Source organism: Pagrus major, chromosome 24 (genome assembly GCF_040436345.1).
Source record: "Pagrus major chromosome 24, Pma_NU_1.0".
Lineage (NCBI taxonomy): Eukaryota > Metazoa > Chordata > Actinopteri > Spariformes > Sparidae > Pagrus > Pagrus major.
The window spans coordinates 14,096,326-14,112,715 of NC_133238.1; the positions used below are offsets into that span (position 1 = coordinate 14,096,326).

Below are 16,390 nucleotides of genomic sequence, written 5' to 3' on the forward strand. Positions count from 1 at the left end.
TCAGGAGTGTGTGTGAGTCAGTCCGTCCAAGATAAAGATCTTAAACTGTTGTTGCTGCCTCATCAGGGCCGAACATTAACGTAACTCTGCCGGTCATCAGCAGAACTTTTGACATTTCAAAGTGAATGCAGCACCAAAAAACCAGTGAAGAGACTTGACTTTAACTGTCCAGAATGTCCCAGCACTCATTTAAAGTGGTCTGACCTGCTAAAACGAGCGTTTTTCTTATAGAACATTTGAATTGAAAGGTGATCCATCAGCAGTGACCCTGGACCAGCTGCAGCAGCTGCCTCCTTTTCCAGAGAAATGTTGATTTTCTGCAACATGTTGGATCTTTTCTCATGTTTTACTCTCTGCAGAAGTGAATTCCACCATTGTTTGGTTTATTTCCAACACATTTCTCATCTTACTTTGCGTTTAAATGTTTTATGTGGAATTTGAATATGTGTTGAGTGTAAATGTAGTTGACTGAAGTTAGAAGTTCCTCTCTGCACAAAGCTGACTGCTGTGTTAAAATACTCCTTTATGAGTAAAAATCCTGCATTCAAAGGATTACTTGTTCTCATCAGTGCAGTACTTGAGTAAATGTACTTAGTTACAAACCCATTAGATACACACAGCTGTGTTTGTCTGTAAACTGCTGGGTGGAGTTTTGATGCCCTCTGGTGGCTTAATGTCTCCAGTGTACCAGTACAGGCTGACAACAAACCACCGTATACTGGTCAGACTGGTGCTGGTCTGACCAGTAAAAGATCATGTAATCGGCCAAAAGCCAGTTCAGACCATTTAAAGATAAACCCTCACCCATTAGCAGGCATTTTTATACCATTAAAACTAAGATTTAGACACTAAATAGACCATTTCCTCGATAAGTTAGCAGCTTAGATTATAAAAAAGATAAGTTCAGACCTTTGATTACCATTTATTAAAATAAATGAAGGTTTGTTATTCAAAAGAGTAAAAAAAAGACCAGTTTACACCATTATTATATACTGGTTTAGACCACTGATGACCTGTTTTTTACCACCAATAACCAGTTTAGTCCAATAAAAGACAGGTTCAGACATTCAATTACCATTTAATAATATGAAATGTAACAGTTTTACTATGAACAATCAATAAACATTGAAAGACCAGTTTAAACCATTAACAGACCATTTCATCAATTTTTCTTTTTAAAGGATCGTTTCATACATCTATGACCATTAAAACAGATTAGTTTTATAGCATCAGTGATCATGCTAAGCTACCAGCTTTAGCTTTATATTTAGCATACAAATGTCTGACAGAATCAGAACATATTTACATGAAATCCTTGTTTCGTCTTTTAATTCAGATTTCAATGAAGTTTTGTTTTCATTAAAGCTGCATTCAGTGAATTTTTGGCCTGTTCAGTCTATTTTTTTCAAAGATACAAATGTACATGACTACAACGTCGACTCCTGCTGGTCCTTCAGGTCTCTGTAGGACTCAGAACAAACCCTTCCTCTTGGTCAGATGTAGGGTCTGTTGTTGAGGTAAATATAGAGGACATGTACTTCACAGGCTGGGACATGAATTTTCTGAAGGACGGCGTTCTGGCTGTGAATAGGATGAAAATCTGAACCCCCTGAAAACACAACAGCAGGAAGATGAAAGTTATTTTTTGTGGTGCGTTCACATCACATTGGATGGTCAAACTTCCCAAGTTGGAAAGTAAGAGTTGGCAAGGTCTTTACCACTAAATTGTTATTCTGACTCATGTGAACCAATTTATAAGATTATTCTGACACTTCATGAATGTGCTTTAGGTCTGAATAAGTCTGTTGTTGGTCTTTGAAGGAGGGGACATAAAACTTCATGATGTTGTATTATTTTTACATGCCTAACCATATATGACATACCGTATTACAAATAATATGTGAGCAATGCAATAATTCATTAGAAAAAAAAGTTATCATAACCAAACAATTACTTTCCTCTACTATATTTCTGCGTTTCTGACATCAGAGTTTGGTACAAGTCAACTCCAAATTTGTATCCAAAAAAAAAAAGATGTATCCAAAATGAGCCCTAATGGCTAAATGTGGCACATCGACATGATAAACTCTGGTGCTCATGTTAATTAATGTGCTTTGTCCCTTCTTTAAATAAAATAAACATCAACATATTATGATGTGATTTTGTGGCTTGTTGCAGCATCAGTCCGTTCCCTAAAACCACCACAATATTGCATTGTAATTAGGGTTAATGCTAATAAAAAAAAGTTGAATTAATCTAGATGGACAGAAAATAACAACCACCTATTGATATGCAATACATGAATTAAAAAAAGTTACTTATCAAAGATCTACTTTCATCTGCCATGTTTCCGTGAATATGTCATCAAAGTCTGCAGGTCGTGTACCAAAATCTATGATTTTTGAATTCAAAGGTACTTTACTTATCCATCACCGTTTCCGTTTCTTGGTTCCCTGCTTCAAATGTAACTCTGTTTCTTTTCACCTCTTTTCTGTCTGAACACTTTCCTTCCTTTATTGTTTAGTTTATATTTCCAGTCAAAGATCTGCAGTGATGAGGAGCTCCCGTGTCAGCTGCATGTTTATTCTTGTTCATTCTTTAAAAACCAATGAATAACAAGTTCATGTAGAAGTTCACAGGCAGGTCGATCAAACTAACGTACCTGTGTGGTCGTGAAGAGACAGTAAAAGATGCTGAGGACCAGGTTGGGGGTTCCTGAAGTGACGAGGACCAGGTACCCCAGAGTCCAGGACAAACACAGTAACACAGCCAGAGAGAAACTGTAGAGGAACTTATTCCTTAAAGACAAAGGATTGACGCTGATCAGCAAAACAAAAACAAGTTGGTGAGTTCAAATTATTTTTTCTTGAAATTCTTTTTAGAATTTTCTTTCTCAAAATATTACTGTTTTTGTTTTGTTTTAAATATCATGATATAATTCTGAAAACCCCACATGATTTGTCTACTAATGGTGGCCTTAACATTTATTAATAAATCACACCCTGTTGCTTGTAAATAATTTTTGGAACTGAGTCATTTTTTTTATTCTGAAACAACAATCTGCCTCACTGTGTCTTGTTTTAAGATGATGTTTCTGAAAGTTAGAAATGAAGCTTGTAAACACATGCAATGGATGAACCTACAGTTAGAAGGATACTGACGTTACCTATTCAGGTTTGGGTCAGTCTTCCATGTGATCAGAACAAACAGTACGATGTTGTAGATCAGGATCAGACCAACAGGAAGCAGGAAAGCCCAAAACATCGGCTTCCCAAAGTGAAACTGTTTGTTCTTGTCCAGAGCTGCAAGCCAGCAACTACATGATAAAAATAACAACAAATAAAAGGAAGAAGAAGAAGATGGAAACTAAATATGTCTGACCTCGGACAAGAAAATCAGGAACCTCCAACAGGATCGACACATTACACGTTAGAACGGTTAATTCATGAATCAAATAATAATGGACTCACAACTCCTCCTGTCTGTATCCCAGAGGACTGTCGACTCTGTAGGTGACTCCCAGTGCGATCGCCATGAGGACGGCCGGCAATCCTGGGAGGAGACAGGAAGTAAAATCTGTTATAAATGTTTATATTTGATTATATAGATTTTCTTCCAGCTCACTGTTGATATCCAGGTTAACTTAGCTTAGCATAAAGACTGGAGACTGGCTAGTAGTGCAGTTAGCGTTTTCCACCTGAGTACTTTGCTTACAAGCCGCCTACAGAAGCAGAGTTAGAGCTCAACTCTGAGACAGATATCACATAATTAAACCTCGTACCCCATCCCACAGCGTGACTGAGTTTACTCCAGTGTGAAGGAAGTCCTTTCTGTTTAGTCACAAACACCAGCGCCATCAGAGTGCTGTACACGCTGCTCCACATGAAGGTGGCTAACAGGAAGAAGTGAAGCAAAGCCGCCACCGCCGAGCACGAGCCTCTGTCCGGCTCCACGCGCTGATCAGAGTCCGGGATGGTGTTGGTTGTAGCGTCGACCTCCACCTGAGCATCGTTCTGTCTGCTGGAGTTCTGAACTCCAGAGACGAAGGTGATGATGAAGGCCAGCAGGCTGACGCAGATACACAGCAGAGCGATCGTTACGTTCTGGTTGTCAGAGCTGATGTGAAAGCTAGAGGAGATCATGTTCAGAGACAAAGGTCACATTTTAAGAATTGTGAAAATTCAAGTCAGAATTTCAGAATAAAATGGACAAGGACAGAAGTGACGAGCTAAAGGCTAAAGGAAATGCTGAACTAAACGCTATCTTCAGGAAGAGACAAAAGAGAGGACTGTAAACATTTCTGTGCAAAATCCAGGATCTTTATGCTGTACGATAAAACGTGTGTATAATCTGTAATGCAACATGATCGTACTTCTCTTACATCTGGTGGACGATCGTTACAAGCAAGCAAAGGATAGAAAGAGAAAGTCCAACGATGGAAATCCAGTCCAGGGCTTCTGCATATTCATATTTCTCTCTGAATGTCTGTAACACAAAATAGTGTGTTTTTCAGTCTTCATTTGATCAAAAAGCTTTACTTTAAACTTCCTGTGTACCAGAATTTTTATATCGAAGTCTGCCTACAACAGTCATGTTTGTTCCATCTGAGATAAGTGTAATAAACGGAGCTTCAGCCTCATTTGAAGGTTATAAATATGCTGTGAGATTCACCCAGAGAGCAGCGAAGTTGGTGGTGTGGTTGCAGAAACATCTCAGGAGTCCGTCTGAAGCGTTTCCTTTGGAGCAGCCGTCGGTGCTCCAGTCGTTCACATGATAATCCCAGAAAACACAGGCGAAGTCGTACAGCGACGTACCGTTCACCATCTGAAAGAGCAGCAGACAGGACAGCTCTTCACCTCCAACTGATACATTCACACTTTAACTCCATAAAGGAGACAAAACTGAATCCTCCTCTGAGGAAACCAAGACTAAAGCCCAGACGAAAGTTTGTCATGTTCTCCATCTTTGCTCTGCATGTTTGCTCGCCAACATTTGTCTTTAAATATTTAGTACATTTTAAGTAAACGTGTCAAAAAATGTGATGATTCTTCATTTTCTATGATATTAAATCACATATCTTTGGTTTTTGGGCTAATGGTTGGACAGAACTAGACATCTGAATGTGTTGTGCTTTTTCTTTGACATTTTATGGACTTATGGAGTGTGTCATTAAAATATCAACAGATTAATTGTTGATGAAAGTTATTGTTAGTAGCAGCCCGACTAATGACCTCCAATGGCCTGGTTGTTTGGTTGGTTGGTTTGTGTGAGATAGTGAATCACAGCAGGTACTGAGCATGAAAACTAGAATGGCACTCAGTGGAGTGCATACCTCCGCCAAGGCCCAACAGTCTTCTTTAATCATGACTACTTAATCAGAATTTAGGCAAGATGAGAGATGAGGGAGATGAGATGAGAGATCTAGGATCATAGATACCAGCCACCTTAATACACCTGATGTATTTCATACAGGTCCATACATTACTCCCTGAGAAATGTGGAAAAAAAACACATTCACAATGTTAAAGAAAGTGAGAAAAAAATTCCTGGATCCGTCCTTTTATCTGGCTCCACACCAAAAGTAAATAGGGTCTTTTCTGGGCTGAGACCCGTCCTCCATCCAAGTTTTTGAGTAATCCAACCAACCAACCAACCAACCAACCGACCAACCAAAAACAAATAACCACTAAATGAAGTTTGTTAACAGCAGCAGGTTTTCTTACTCTTGGTCTGAACATTATCTCCACGTGGTCCGGCACCACGCTGCGCTCTTGACCTCCAACTGTCGCTGACAGGACCCTGATGGTGGCCCGCTGCCTTTTATAGCGCCTCGACCTGAAGAAACGGTCGTTCTGGTAGAGGACGAAACCCAACGAGACATTCGACAGCTTCTGACGAACACCAGCAGCTTCTTCAGATTGACAAAGACATTTAAATTCTCATTAGTGGGAAATTGTTTTTTTCTGCGGAGTCTTTTACTAAAAACAGACAGCTCTCTAAAAAAGCCTTTACAGCTGACTACCTTTCAGTAAAATATGCTCATGTGTAGTTTTAACTGAGTAAATTCAGGTCGACACTAGTTGGAGTTTTTCATTACAGTAATACCAGTTTGGTAATCCAACAATTGCAGAAAACTCACCTGGTGGGAATCGTACGTATATCAGGGCGTCGGCTATGAACCCGTTTTCCACCACAACTGTTGACGTGTTCGTGTTCAGCTCAATTCGGTCGGCAACAAAACTTCCAGATGTTCCTAAACACACCGAGAAACACAGTCATTAGTGATATTGTCATTACAGTTTTAAAATTAATACTTGATTTACAAAAATTATAACGTTTGATGAGAGAATCATTGTTTTTTACTTCACCACCACCACTGTACATGTGTATATTTTGATGGGAAGGAAAATAACCTTCAATGTATTTTTAGTTTTGCTTTAATTCTACTGGAGATTTTGTTGTTTAATTAAGAATATTTACACATTGAAAACAATAAAATTACTGTTACATTTGGTCAAATACTGCTATAAAATAAAGAGTGCTGTTTTTAGTGTATGTCGTGGAAAGTTAAATAATTATACAAGATAATTGTCAATGTAACTACACAAGATTTGTAAATGTTACTATAGAACCAATACTTTGAACTAATTTAATAAATGTTATTACAATATTTAAATTGAATGTAACATTTAAACATTTGAAAATGTTACAATAAATGTTTTTATTTATTACAATTTAATTATTAAAATGTTTGTAATAATGGTTGGTTGGTCGGTTGTTTTGTTGGTTGTTGGTTTCAAGGTTGGTTGGTTGGTTGGTTGGTTGGTTGGATTACACAAAATCTTGGATGGAGGATGGGTCTCAGCCTAGAAAAGACCCTATTTACTTTTGGTGTGGACTTGGCCAGGATTTTTTTTCCCTCACTTTCTTTAACATTGTGAGATAGGATGTGTTTTTTCCACATTTCTCAGGGAGTAATGCATGGACCTGTATGAAATACACCAGGTGTATTAGGGTGGCTGGTTTCTATGATCCTAGATCTGTTGCTTAAATTCTGGTTAAGCAGTGATGGGTGGTGTAAAATGTAGAGTGTACAGGGCTTCTATTAGGCTTGACTTGATTAAAGAAGACTGTTGGGCCTTGGCGGAGGTATGCGCTCCACTGAGTGGTGCAGTTTTAGCCTGTATTAATTAGTGTATGGGGTCTAGACCTGCTCAAATTGGAAAGTGACTTGGCGCTATACGCATATATTGATTTGTTTACATAAAGTTAAACAGTCTCCATTCATTTTGATCTGAATGAGCTGTTAGCAGCTCCTGTTTGCAGTGTACACATGGATGTAATAGATTACTTCATACTAAAGGAAACATGAAGATTCTCAGGGGAGTTCTGAACTGTCTGTTTTCTCTGATTTCTAAGTGGATTTATGGACGTTTATTCTGGATGGACATAAAAATGTGTGTGAGTTATTATCGCAGTATTTTTGACTCAAACTGTTGCTGTCAGGCACTAATAAGGAAAAACTACAATGACTTCCTGCTGTTTATCGAACACCTGCATGTACCGGTCCCTTCACAACATGCAGAATCTTTATTACAGTATATTTCATTATTTAATGATTGACTCTTGTATTGTAACATCTAGGACAACACTAACCAAAAGCAACAGAGTGTTTGTTTACGAGTGATTTTATGGCAGCGATGAAGCCCTTCAACCTGCTGCTCAGCGTTCACGTCAGTGTTGTGTTGTTGTAGAATCATAACCATAATTTTATGGTTAATTGGTTACAGGTTTTTCATGTTATTTTTCATCAGACATGAAAATTCAAAGTCTATTTTTTGTAATAGTGATATTGTCGTTTATTTCAAAAATACTTAAGTCCCTGGAAAAGGAAGCAAATTTAGATGCCTCCTGTTGGTCAAAGTTGTTCGCTCAGATCATTAAAATAATAAAACTATAAAAAGGCGTGACTGGCTGTGCCTCATCCGGAGGACCACAAAACATCGCAATGTGGACTTTAGACTGATTAAACCTGATCACCACTGATTATATCAAATAACTCAGTGAGATCCCAGTGACTGTCAACCTCTCTGTCATATTTTGTCCATTATGAAGGCCGATCAGAATAACTTTATTTGTTTACCACCTCTGTTGTAAGTTAGGGAACATGAACACGAGCTCTCTGAGGGACAGCAGTCCAAGACAGATGATCCCAAAGTACTCTGAGTTTATCAATTGCCAAAATACATAAATAAGATACACACCAATTTCTTCAACTGAAGTTACAGCATTTTGTTCTACAATCATGTTTATGTTACAACAATTACTTTGTATTTTTCTGGGAATTTGGGGCTTTTAGCAACTGTGAGAAAGTTTTCTCTGCAAATACAAAGGTACAAAGTATTTTTAGATTTCATAATTGTTGATACTTTCAGGACAAATGACTAGATAAACCAAAAGGATTCAGTTTTTGTCAATGTATATCCTCGGAAGAGAAATAATGACACAGTCCAGAGTTGGTTGAATTTTCCAGCAGGTGTTTTCCTTCTAAAGAAAAGCTCAGTTGCTCTTGAAGAAAATATATCAATAGATGAGACATTCTTTATTTTTGGTGGACTCCTGGCCTCTACAGATCTGGATGGATAAGACATCCTCAGAATCACTGACCCTCAGGCAAAATGCAGTTTTTAACACCTGAGAGGGAGACTATGAGGTCAACCTGATCATGTGATGTGATTTGGTCGTAACCCCTTTATGCGTAATTTTTGGTTTTAGATAACACTGTGTTTGTGGTCTGGTTATGTTGAGGCACAAAAAACACTTGGTTACTCTTGAGATCACGCTTTCTCCCCTAGCACAAACTGTTATCACAGTGATGTTTTCCTGAATCAATCATGTTTTGTAATGTTAGAGCTGTGCAACACACATGGGAGAAGTTATCCTTTCAAACATGTCCTGGTTATGTTGTGAAAGAGTCCATTTTGGCCTTAATCATGTTTTCCTAAACCTGACCAAGTATTTTTGTTCCATAAATGTAACCAAACAGTAAGAAGGCACAGAAAATAGTCTGTGACCTGTGTAAGAATAGTAACTGAACCCCAGTCTCCTTGTTGAGAGTCCTGAACTTGACCCTTTAGCCCCAAGTTTTTGCTTCCGGTGTGGACTGTGTCACTTGGGGTTAGGGTTAGGATTAGTTTCAAAGATGGTGCTGTAATTACGTTTTTTACGATGTTCCACAAACAACACTAACAACCTGATATCAGGTAGACCATTACGACTTACTTGGTCCTGTCACCACAAAAACTTCTGTAACATGTACCGACGTCTCATTAAATCCAGTCTTTTCACACTTACAAATGGTGAAAGACAGTCTAGAACAGTACTCATCAGCTTGGCAGCCATCTTACCTGTCTGTCACGCCACCCCCTTCCCCTCACCTAGCTGTCGCACCACCACTATCCCCTCACCTAGCTGTCGCGCCACCACCATCCCCTCACCTAGCTGTCGCGCCACCACCATCCCCTCACCTAGCTGTCGCGCCACCACCATCCCCTCACCTAGCTGTCGCGCCATCCCCTCCACCTCCTGACATGAAAGTCGGGTAATGTGCTTTTGAACATACCCTTAGTGTGCAGAAAGTATGGTGACTGGTCTGGGCTTCCAACTTGACCAGTGGAGTCGCATTTCATCACACTGACCTGACAGAGAGGTGAACTGGACTCCTTGAGTGTCTGCAGCTGGGATCTGTGCTGACTGGACCACTAGGTTGGGTTGAACCACCTGAGACTGAGATGTGTTTAGACTGAGGGTCAAGTTAACAGAGAGCTGGTCCAGGGTCTCCGTCAGGCTGGAAACAAAATATACAGAAATGTCAGGCGGACATTTTTTAACCCAGGAACACAAGGACAATCAAACATGAGTTGTGGAAGATTTTATTTACCTCAGAGTAGCATTGTTGTCCTCGCTGTCATCTGGAGCACTCAGCAGCTGACTGACTGTAGCTACTGCTGCCACCCTGACGCTCTGAAATACAACATGAACACCTGCTCAATGAGGAGACTTGTTACAAGTGATTAGCTGATGTCATTTTCTGAACTTAACTGACCGCTCTACTTGTTCTAATACTTTCCCTTACCCACTTAGTCATTCTATCTACATTACTGATGATTATTAATCTAAAATCTCTTTGTGTTCATATTTTGTCAAAGTACCAATAGTCATCCGAACAGTGTTGGCACAATATTAATATCGGGGGAATGTTAGTAAAAAATAAGTTGATCTTTTAATCTGTGCCCAGTCCTACCATTTACCACACCATGAAGAGCTTTAGAGGAGATTTACGAATATCCAGATGTTCACTGTGTGTCATGATATACCCTTAAGGAATTGCATATTATTTTGCAGCCATATCGCCCAGCTCTTTTGTGACAGTTTGTACCTCTGTGGCGTTAGGAGACCGCAGCAGTCTGTCGACGATCTGAGCTGCTGTTGTAACATTTTCAGCCGTCAGCTCTTCGGGTTTGGAGGTCAGAATTTGAGTGCTGCTCGCAAGCGACTCTAAATCAGCTGGGCTGGTAAGCTGAAAGAGGAAAACATGTGCTGTTATTCATGCTTTCTTTTTGCTAACTACAAAAATACTCTGTACCAAATTAGAGCTTTCTGGAAGGGACATTGAGCCATCTTCTCACATTTTGTTGTATGTCGCTGAGCGTCTGGTCACACTGGAGACGCTGTACTTGAAGTTCAAAACTTGGTGATCCGTTGATGCTGGAACACCTGGTCGAAGCCTCCGGTTTACCAGCTGGATTGAAATGTGACACATGAACACAAAAACACCTGTATATTTTGGTATACTCGTGGATGGGTGTTAAACCGACAGCAGGGTGGAGATGGCAGTAATTACTGATATCTTGATTGATGTGGATGCAGATTGAAGGTTTGTAAGAACTTACCACCACTTGTTCCTGTTGGACAGACTTCCTCAGAATATGCAAACCAGCCAATGGGTGTGCGTGGGAAATTGAATCCACCCAGCTGTTGTGCTCGACAGAAATTCTCTAAGAGGACAAATTTAATCAACAGGTCATTAGGCACATGTTAGACATGGCACGATTTATTTTTATGAAGTCAAAGAAAAACCCAGGGCAGCTCAAACTGAGGCATAGATACAGTTTGTGCAAATAAAAATGCCCCCAACTTTCCCGAGGGCAGTATGAATACAATGTTACTTTATGGATGTAGAGAGGAGAGCAAATGGGAGTGAGATGGGAAAGAAAGTAGAGAAAGAAATGCATTATGTGGTCATGTATGAGATCAGTCAGTGAGAAGGTGGTTGGTTGCTGGCTCGGTTAAATCTAACATCTGGGCAGTCAGCACACTGACTATTTGGGAATAATAATCACAGATTGTGCAAAAGATGCAGTTGTCAAATTCATGAGAATTATGTGATGTAAAATGTGCATAGTCTTTTTGACTATGATCCTGACTTACCTCGGGAGCAGGTCTCTCCAGTCCATTCATCAGGACAGGTACAGACACCATTCAGTAATATCCCACCATTATCACAAACCAGAGGAGGGGTGGGAGGAGGAGTAGGAGCAGGAGTAGTAGTAGTAGGGGGAGGAGTAGTGGTAGTAGTAGGAGCAGGAGTAGTGGGAGGAGGAGCAGGAGTAGTAGGAGGAGGAGCAGGAGTAGTGGTAGTAGTAGGAGCAGGAGTAGTAGGAGGAGGAGCAGGAGTAGTGGTAGTAGTAGGAGCAGAAGTAGTAGGAGGAGGAGCAGGAGTGATGGTAGTAGTAGTAGTAGGAGCAGGAGTAGTAGGAGGAGGAGCAGGAGTGGTGGTAGTAGTAGTAGGAGGAGCAGGAGTAGTAGGAGGAGGAGCAGGAGTGGTGGTAGTAGTAGTAGGAGGAGCAGGAGTCGTCGGAGCAGCTGTCAGTGATATTTGTGCCAAAGGAACAACTGTGAGGAGAAACACAAGTATTCAAATCATAAGTGTGAAGGAAGAACTCGTTGTTGTGCGTCTACACTGTGCAACAACTTTAAAACCATTACCAATCCATTAGTCAAACAATAAACAACATTTACAGGCAGGACAGAATATTTTGGGCACAACCTTGGGAAACATTGTCCAATATGAATATTCTCACTATGACATCATACATTTTTTCCCACAGAGAAGCCAGATTTCAGTCAGACTGGTCATTGCAACTGAATCTATCAGACCTTTAGGTATGCTTTTCTTTTCATAGGGAAAATTGCTTTGTTGCTCTTGGTATGTTATGTCTGGTCTTTGCCCTTTATTTGCTCATGATAAAGTGATCTGACCATTTTTGTACATCATGTTGTAATGTTATCTTTATGCATATTTTTCACATTACTCTTATTTATATTCTGAGTAAATGGCAGAAGATATACAAAAGTATTTCTGATGTCCATCCATCCATCTATCCATTATCTTCCGCTTATCCGGGGTCGGGTCGCGGAGACAGCAGGCTTAGAAGGGTATTCCAGACCCCCCTTTCCCCAGCAACCCTTTCCGGCTCCTCCTAGGGGATCCCAAAGCGTTCCCAGGCCAGATGGGATATATAGTCCCTCCAGTGAGTTCTGGGTCTGCCCCGGGGTCTCCCAGTTGGTCATGCCCAGTACAACTCCCACAGGAATCGCCCTGGAGGCATCCTAACATGCCTGAACCACCTCAACTGGCTCCTTTTGACACAAAGGAGCAGCAGCTCTACTCCCAGTTCCCCGCGAATGACCAAACTCCTCACCCTATCTCCAAGGCTGAGCCCAGCCATCCTACAGAGGAAACTAATTTTGGCCGGTTGTATCCGCTATCTCACTCTTTCTGTCACTACCCATAGCTCATGGCCATAGGTGACAGTCAGAACGTAGATAGACTGGTAAATTGAGTGTTTCGCCATTTGGCTCAGCTCCCTCTTCACCACGATGGAACTGCACCTGCTGTACTGCTGATGCCACACCAAACTGCCTGTCCATCTCCCGCTCCATTTTCCCATCACTCGTGAACATGACCCCAAGATATTTGAACTCCTTCGCTTGGGGCAGGAGCTCTCCCCTCAACCGGAGGGGGCAATCAGCCATTTTCTGGCAGAGAACCATGGTCTCAGACTTAGAGGTGCTGACCCTCATCCAGACCACTTCACACTCGTCTGCAAACCACCCCAGTGCCTGCTGGAGGTCACGGGCTGAAGAAGCCAACAAAACTTCATCATCTGCAAAGAGCAGAATTTCCTCCCCACAGCTGCGCCTTCTGATCCTGTACATGAAAAGCACAGGATCGGATTCCAACACCCACTGGGAATAGGCTTGACTTAGTACCGAGTATACGGAAACAACTCTCACTTTGGTCATACCGGGACCGGATAGCCCATAGCAAAGGGACCGGTACCCCATACTCCCGCAGTACCCCCTGCAGTACTCCCTGAGGGGACCCGGTCGTAGGCCACAAAACACATGTAGATTGGTTAGGCAAACTCCCATGCCCGTCCCAGCAAGACCGCAAAGGTGAAAAGCTGGTCTGTTGTTCAACGCATGGAATCTGCCTTGTTCCTCCTTAATCCGATGTTCGACAATCGACCAGCTTCCTTTCCAGCAACCTAGAGAAAACTTTCCCAGGGAGGCTGAGCAGTGTGTTACCCCGGTAATTGGAGCACACCATCCGGTCCCCTTTCTTACATAGGAACCACGACCCCAGTCTGACACTCCAAAGGTACTGTTCCAGACCTCCACATGACACTGAAGAGGCGCGTCAACAAAGACAGCCCAACAATGTCCAGAACCTTCAGCATCTCAGGGCGGATATTGAACTACTGGCACCTTGCCATTGGGGAGCAGTCTGGGTCAACAGTTCTCTTCCCCTGCTGAGCACAGCCTGGGCTAAGGCCTGCTTTCCCTTCCTGAGTCGCTGGATGGTTTGCCAGAACCTCCTTGAGGCTAACCGAAAGTCCTTCTCCATAGCCTCCCCGAACTCCACCCACAACAAAGTTTTTGCTTTAGCAACCACCAAAGCTGCAGCCCTTCCTGCCTCTGGACTTGTCTGCTGCTCCAGAAGACCCCTGGGCCAACCAAGCCCCAAAAGTCTCCTTCTTAAGCTTGACAGCCTCCCTCACCCTGAGGTAAGTTGGGTTACTGCCACGACAGGCAATGACATTCTGACCACAGCTCCTAGCAGCCGCAGCTGTAACGGAGGCTTTGAATATGGTCCACTCGGATTCCACGTCCCCAACCACGTCCCCAAGTTAAAGACCTGATGGACCGGGGCCTCCACCAGATGTTCCCAGTTCACCCTCACTACTTGTTTGGGTTTACCTGGTCTGTCCAGCAGCCTCCCCTACCATCTGATCCAACTGATCAGTTGACAGCTTTGCTCCTCACTTTACCCGAGTGTCCAAGACACATGGCTGCAGATCAGATGATACGACCAAAGAGTCGATCACTGACCTTTGGCCTAAGGTGGCCTGGTACCATGCACACTTATGGACCACCTTATGCTCAAACATTGTGTTCGTTATAGCCAGACTGTGACTAGCACAGAAGTCCAATAACACAGCACCACTCGGGTTCAGATCAGGCAGGCTGTTCCTCTCAATCACCACACTCCAGGTTTCTCCATCGCTACCCACATGGGCATTGAAGTCCCCCAGCCTGGGGCTTGTGAGTATCCCTACACCAGCCCGGTGCCCCTCACCCTGGGCAACTCCGGAAAATGAGAGAGTCCAGCACCTGCTTTAATGGCAGCCATTGTAAAATTTTCAAAAGAAAGCCTGAAGAGGTACAGTGTACACTCTTGAGGCACCTGTCCAGATTTGAAAGATTTTAGTTCTTGTTTGCTGTTCTGATCCTGCTCAGGTGGTTTATTCAATATAGTTTTCATATTTTTGACATTAAGGTGATGCACATATTGTTAACAATAATGGCTTTCATCATTTTCCAAGACTTGATATTCAATCAAATATCAACATTATCAACTTCTGAACATTAATTAACTAATAATGCACTAAATGATCCGAATCCAAACAGCTTCAAACAAGCTGTTAAACAACCAATCTGAATTTATCAGACTGGATTTGGCACAAATTCATCAGAAACGAGCCAACTTGATGATATGATATTAGATCCAAGATACTAGAACTGGATTTTTATTTGGGTCTGCATCAAATTGTACTCCCTCATAGATACCAGCCACCTCAATACGCCTGATACACCAAGATCCATGCAATATTCCCTGAGTAATGAACCAAAATGTGGAAAAACACCTATCAATGTTAAAGAAAGTTTTTTAAAAATCCTGGATCAGTCACTTCATCTGGATCCACACAAAAGTTAATGGTGTCTATTCTCTGCTGAGACCCGTCCTCCATCCAAGTTTGGTGGAAATCTGTTCAGTAGTTTTTGTGTAATCCTGCTGACCAACCAACCAACCAAGCCACAAAACCAACCAACCAACCAACCAACCAACCAACCAACCAAACCAAAAAACCAACCAACCAAGCCACAAAACCTCACAGACAGGCAACATTATAACCTCCTTGGTGAAAATTAAAAGCATTCTTTGTGCACACAAGATAAAAAAATATAATCTTCTGATAATTCGGGAGCTCTGTGAGAAGGTTTCACGCAGTGATGAATAAAGAAATGAGATATCGCTTCAGATCTTGTTCTGATGGTTAAAATGACAGATTACTCGTAATATAAAGAGTTTTTCAGGTCAAACTGTCCCGTCCTACATGTGCCCACTTAGTTATCACTAAAACTAACACACACCTGCAGAGTCCTGTTAAAACTTCCACAATAAAACAAAGTTTCTTACCCAAAGTGAGAACGAGCACAAGCCAAAACTCCATCTTGATTAACGGCTGCAGATCGGAGACGTCGGCGTGTGTTTACTGTCCAGTTTATTCAGTCAACTCATGTGGTGTGTGTGAGTTATTGTGCATCATAAAGAGCAATGACACCATAAAACATAAAACAGCAGCTCAAAGGTCTTCGTTAACTATTTGACTGACAGCGAGTGTCCTGTGAAGCACTTTGAGCTTCACGCAGACTAGAAGACTAGTCATGGAACATGAACATAAAGATCTTAAACTATTGTTGCTGCCTCATCAGGGCCGAACATTAACGTAACTCTGCTGGTCATCAGCAGAACTTTTGACATTTCAAAGTGAATGCAGCACCAAAAAACTAGTGAAGAGACTTGACTTTAACTGTCCAGAATGTCCCAGCACTCATTTCAAGTGGTCCGACCTGCTAAAACGAGCGTTTTTCTTATAGAACATTTGAATTGAAAGGTGATCCATCAGCAGTGACCCTGGACCAGCTGCAGCAGCTGCCTCCTTTTCCAGAGAAATGTTGATTTTCCGCAACATGTTGGATC

The 16,390-nt window shown here is 41.7% G+C and overlaps 1 protein-coding gene across 1 annotated transcript; it reads right to left on the minus strand.

Moving 5' to 3' along the window:
* Nucleotides 1-3,710: 3,710 nt before the first annotated feature.
* adgrg7.1 (adhesion G protein-coupled receptor G7, tandem duplicate 1) lies at nt 3,711-10,672 on the minus strand. The gene is made up of 10 exons (XM_073462713.1): nt 10,646-10,672; nt 10,439-10,579; nt 9,941-10,023; nt 9,699-9,847; nt 6,140-6,253; nt 5,724-5,911; nt 4,672-4,824; nt 4,382-4,485; nt 3,782-4,128; nt 3,711-3,721 (listed from the first exon to the last, which is right to left on the minus strand). Exons 1-10 carry the CDS (start codon nt 10,670-10,672, stop codon nt 3,711-3,713), a joined length of 1,317 nt encoding a protein of 438 aa, XP_073318814.1.
* Between the last annotated feature and the right edge of the window lie 5,718 nt (nt 10,673-16,390).

Coding starts and splice junctions, on each gene's coding strand:
- adgrg7.1 (XM_073462713.1), bottom strand. CDS start 10,672: ATGTCCCTTCCAGAAAGCTCTAATTTG. Junction 5,912..6,139: donor ATACGTACGATTCCCACCAG/GTGAGTTTTCTG, acceptor GTCAATCTGAAG/AAGCTGCTGGTGTTCGTCAG. Junction 4,129..4,381: donor GTAACGATCGTCCACCAGAT/GTAAGAGAAGTA, acceptor GATCTCCTCTAG/CTTTCACATCAGCTCTGACA.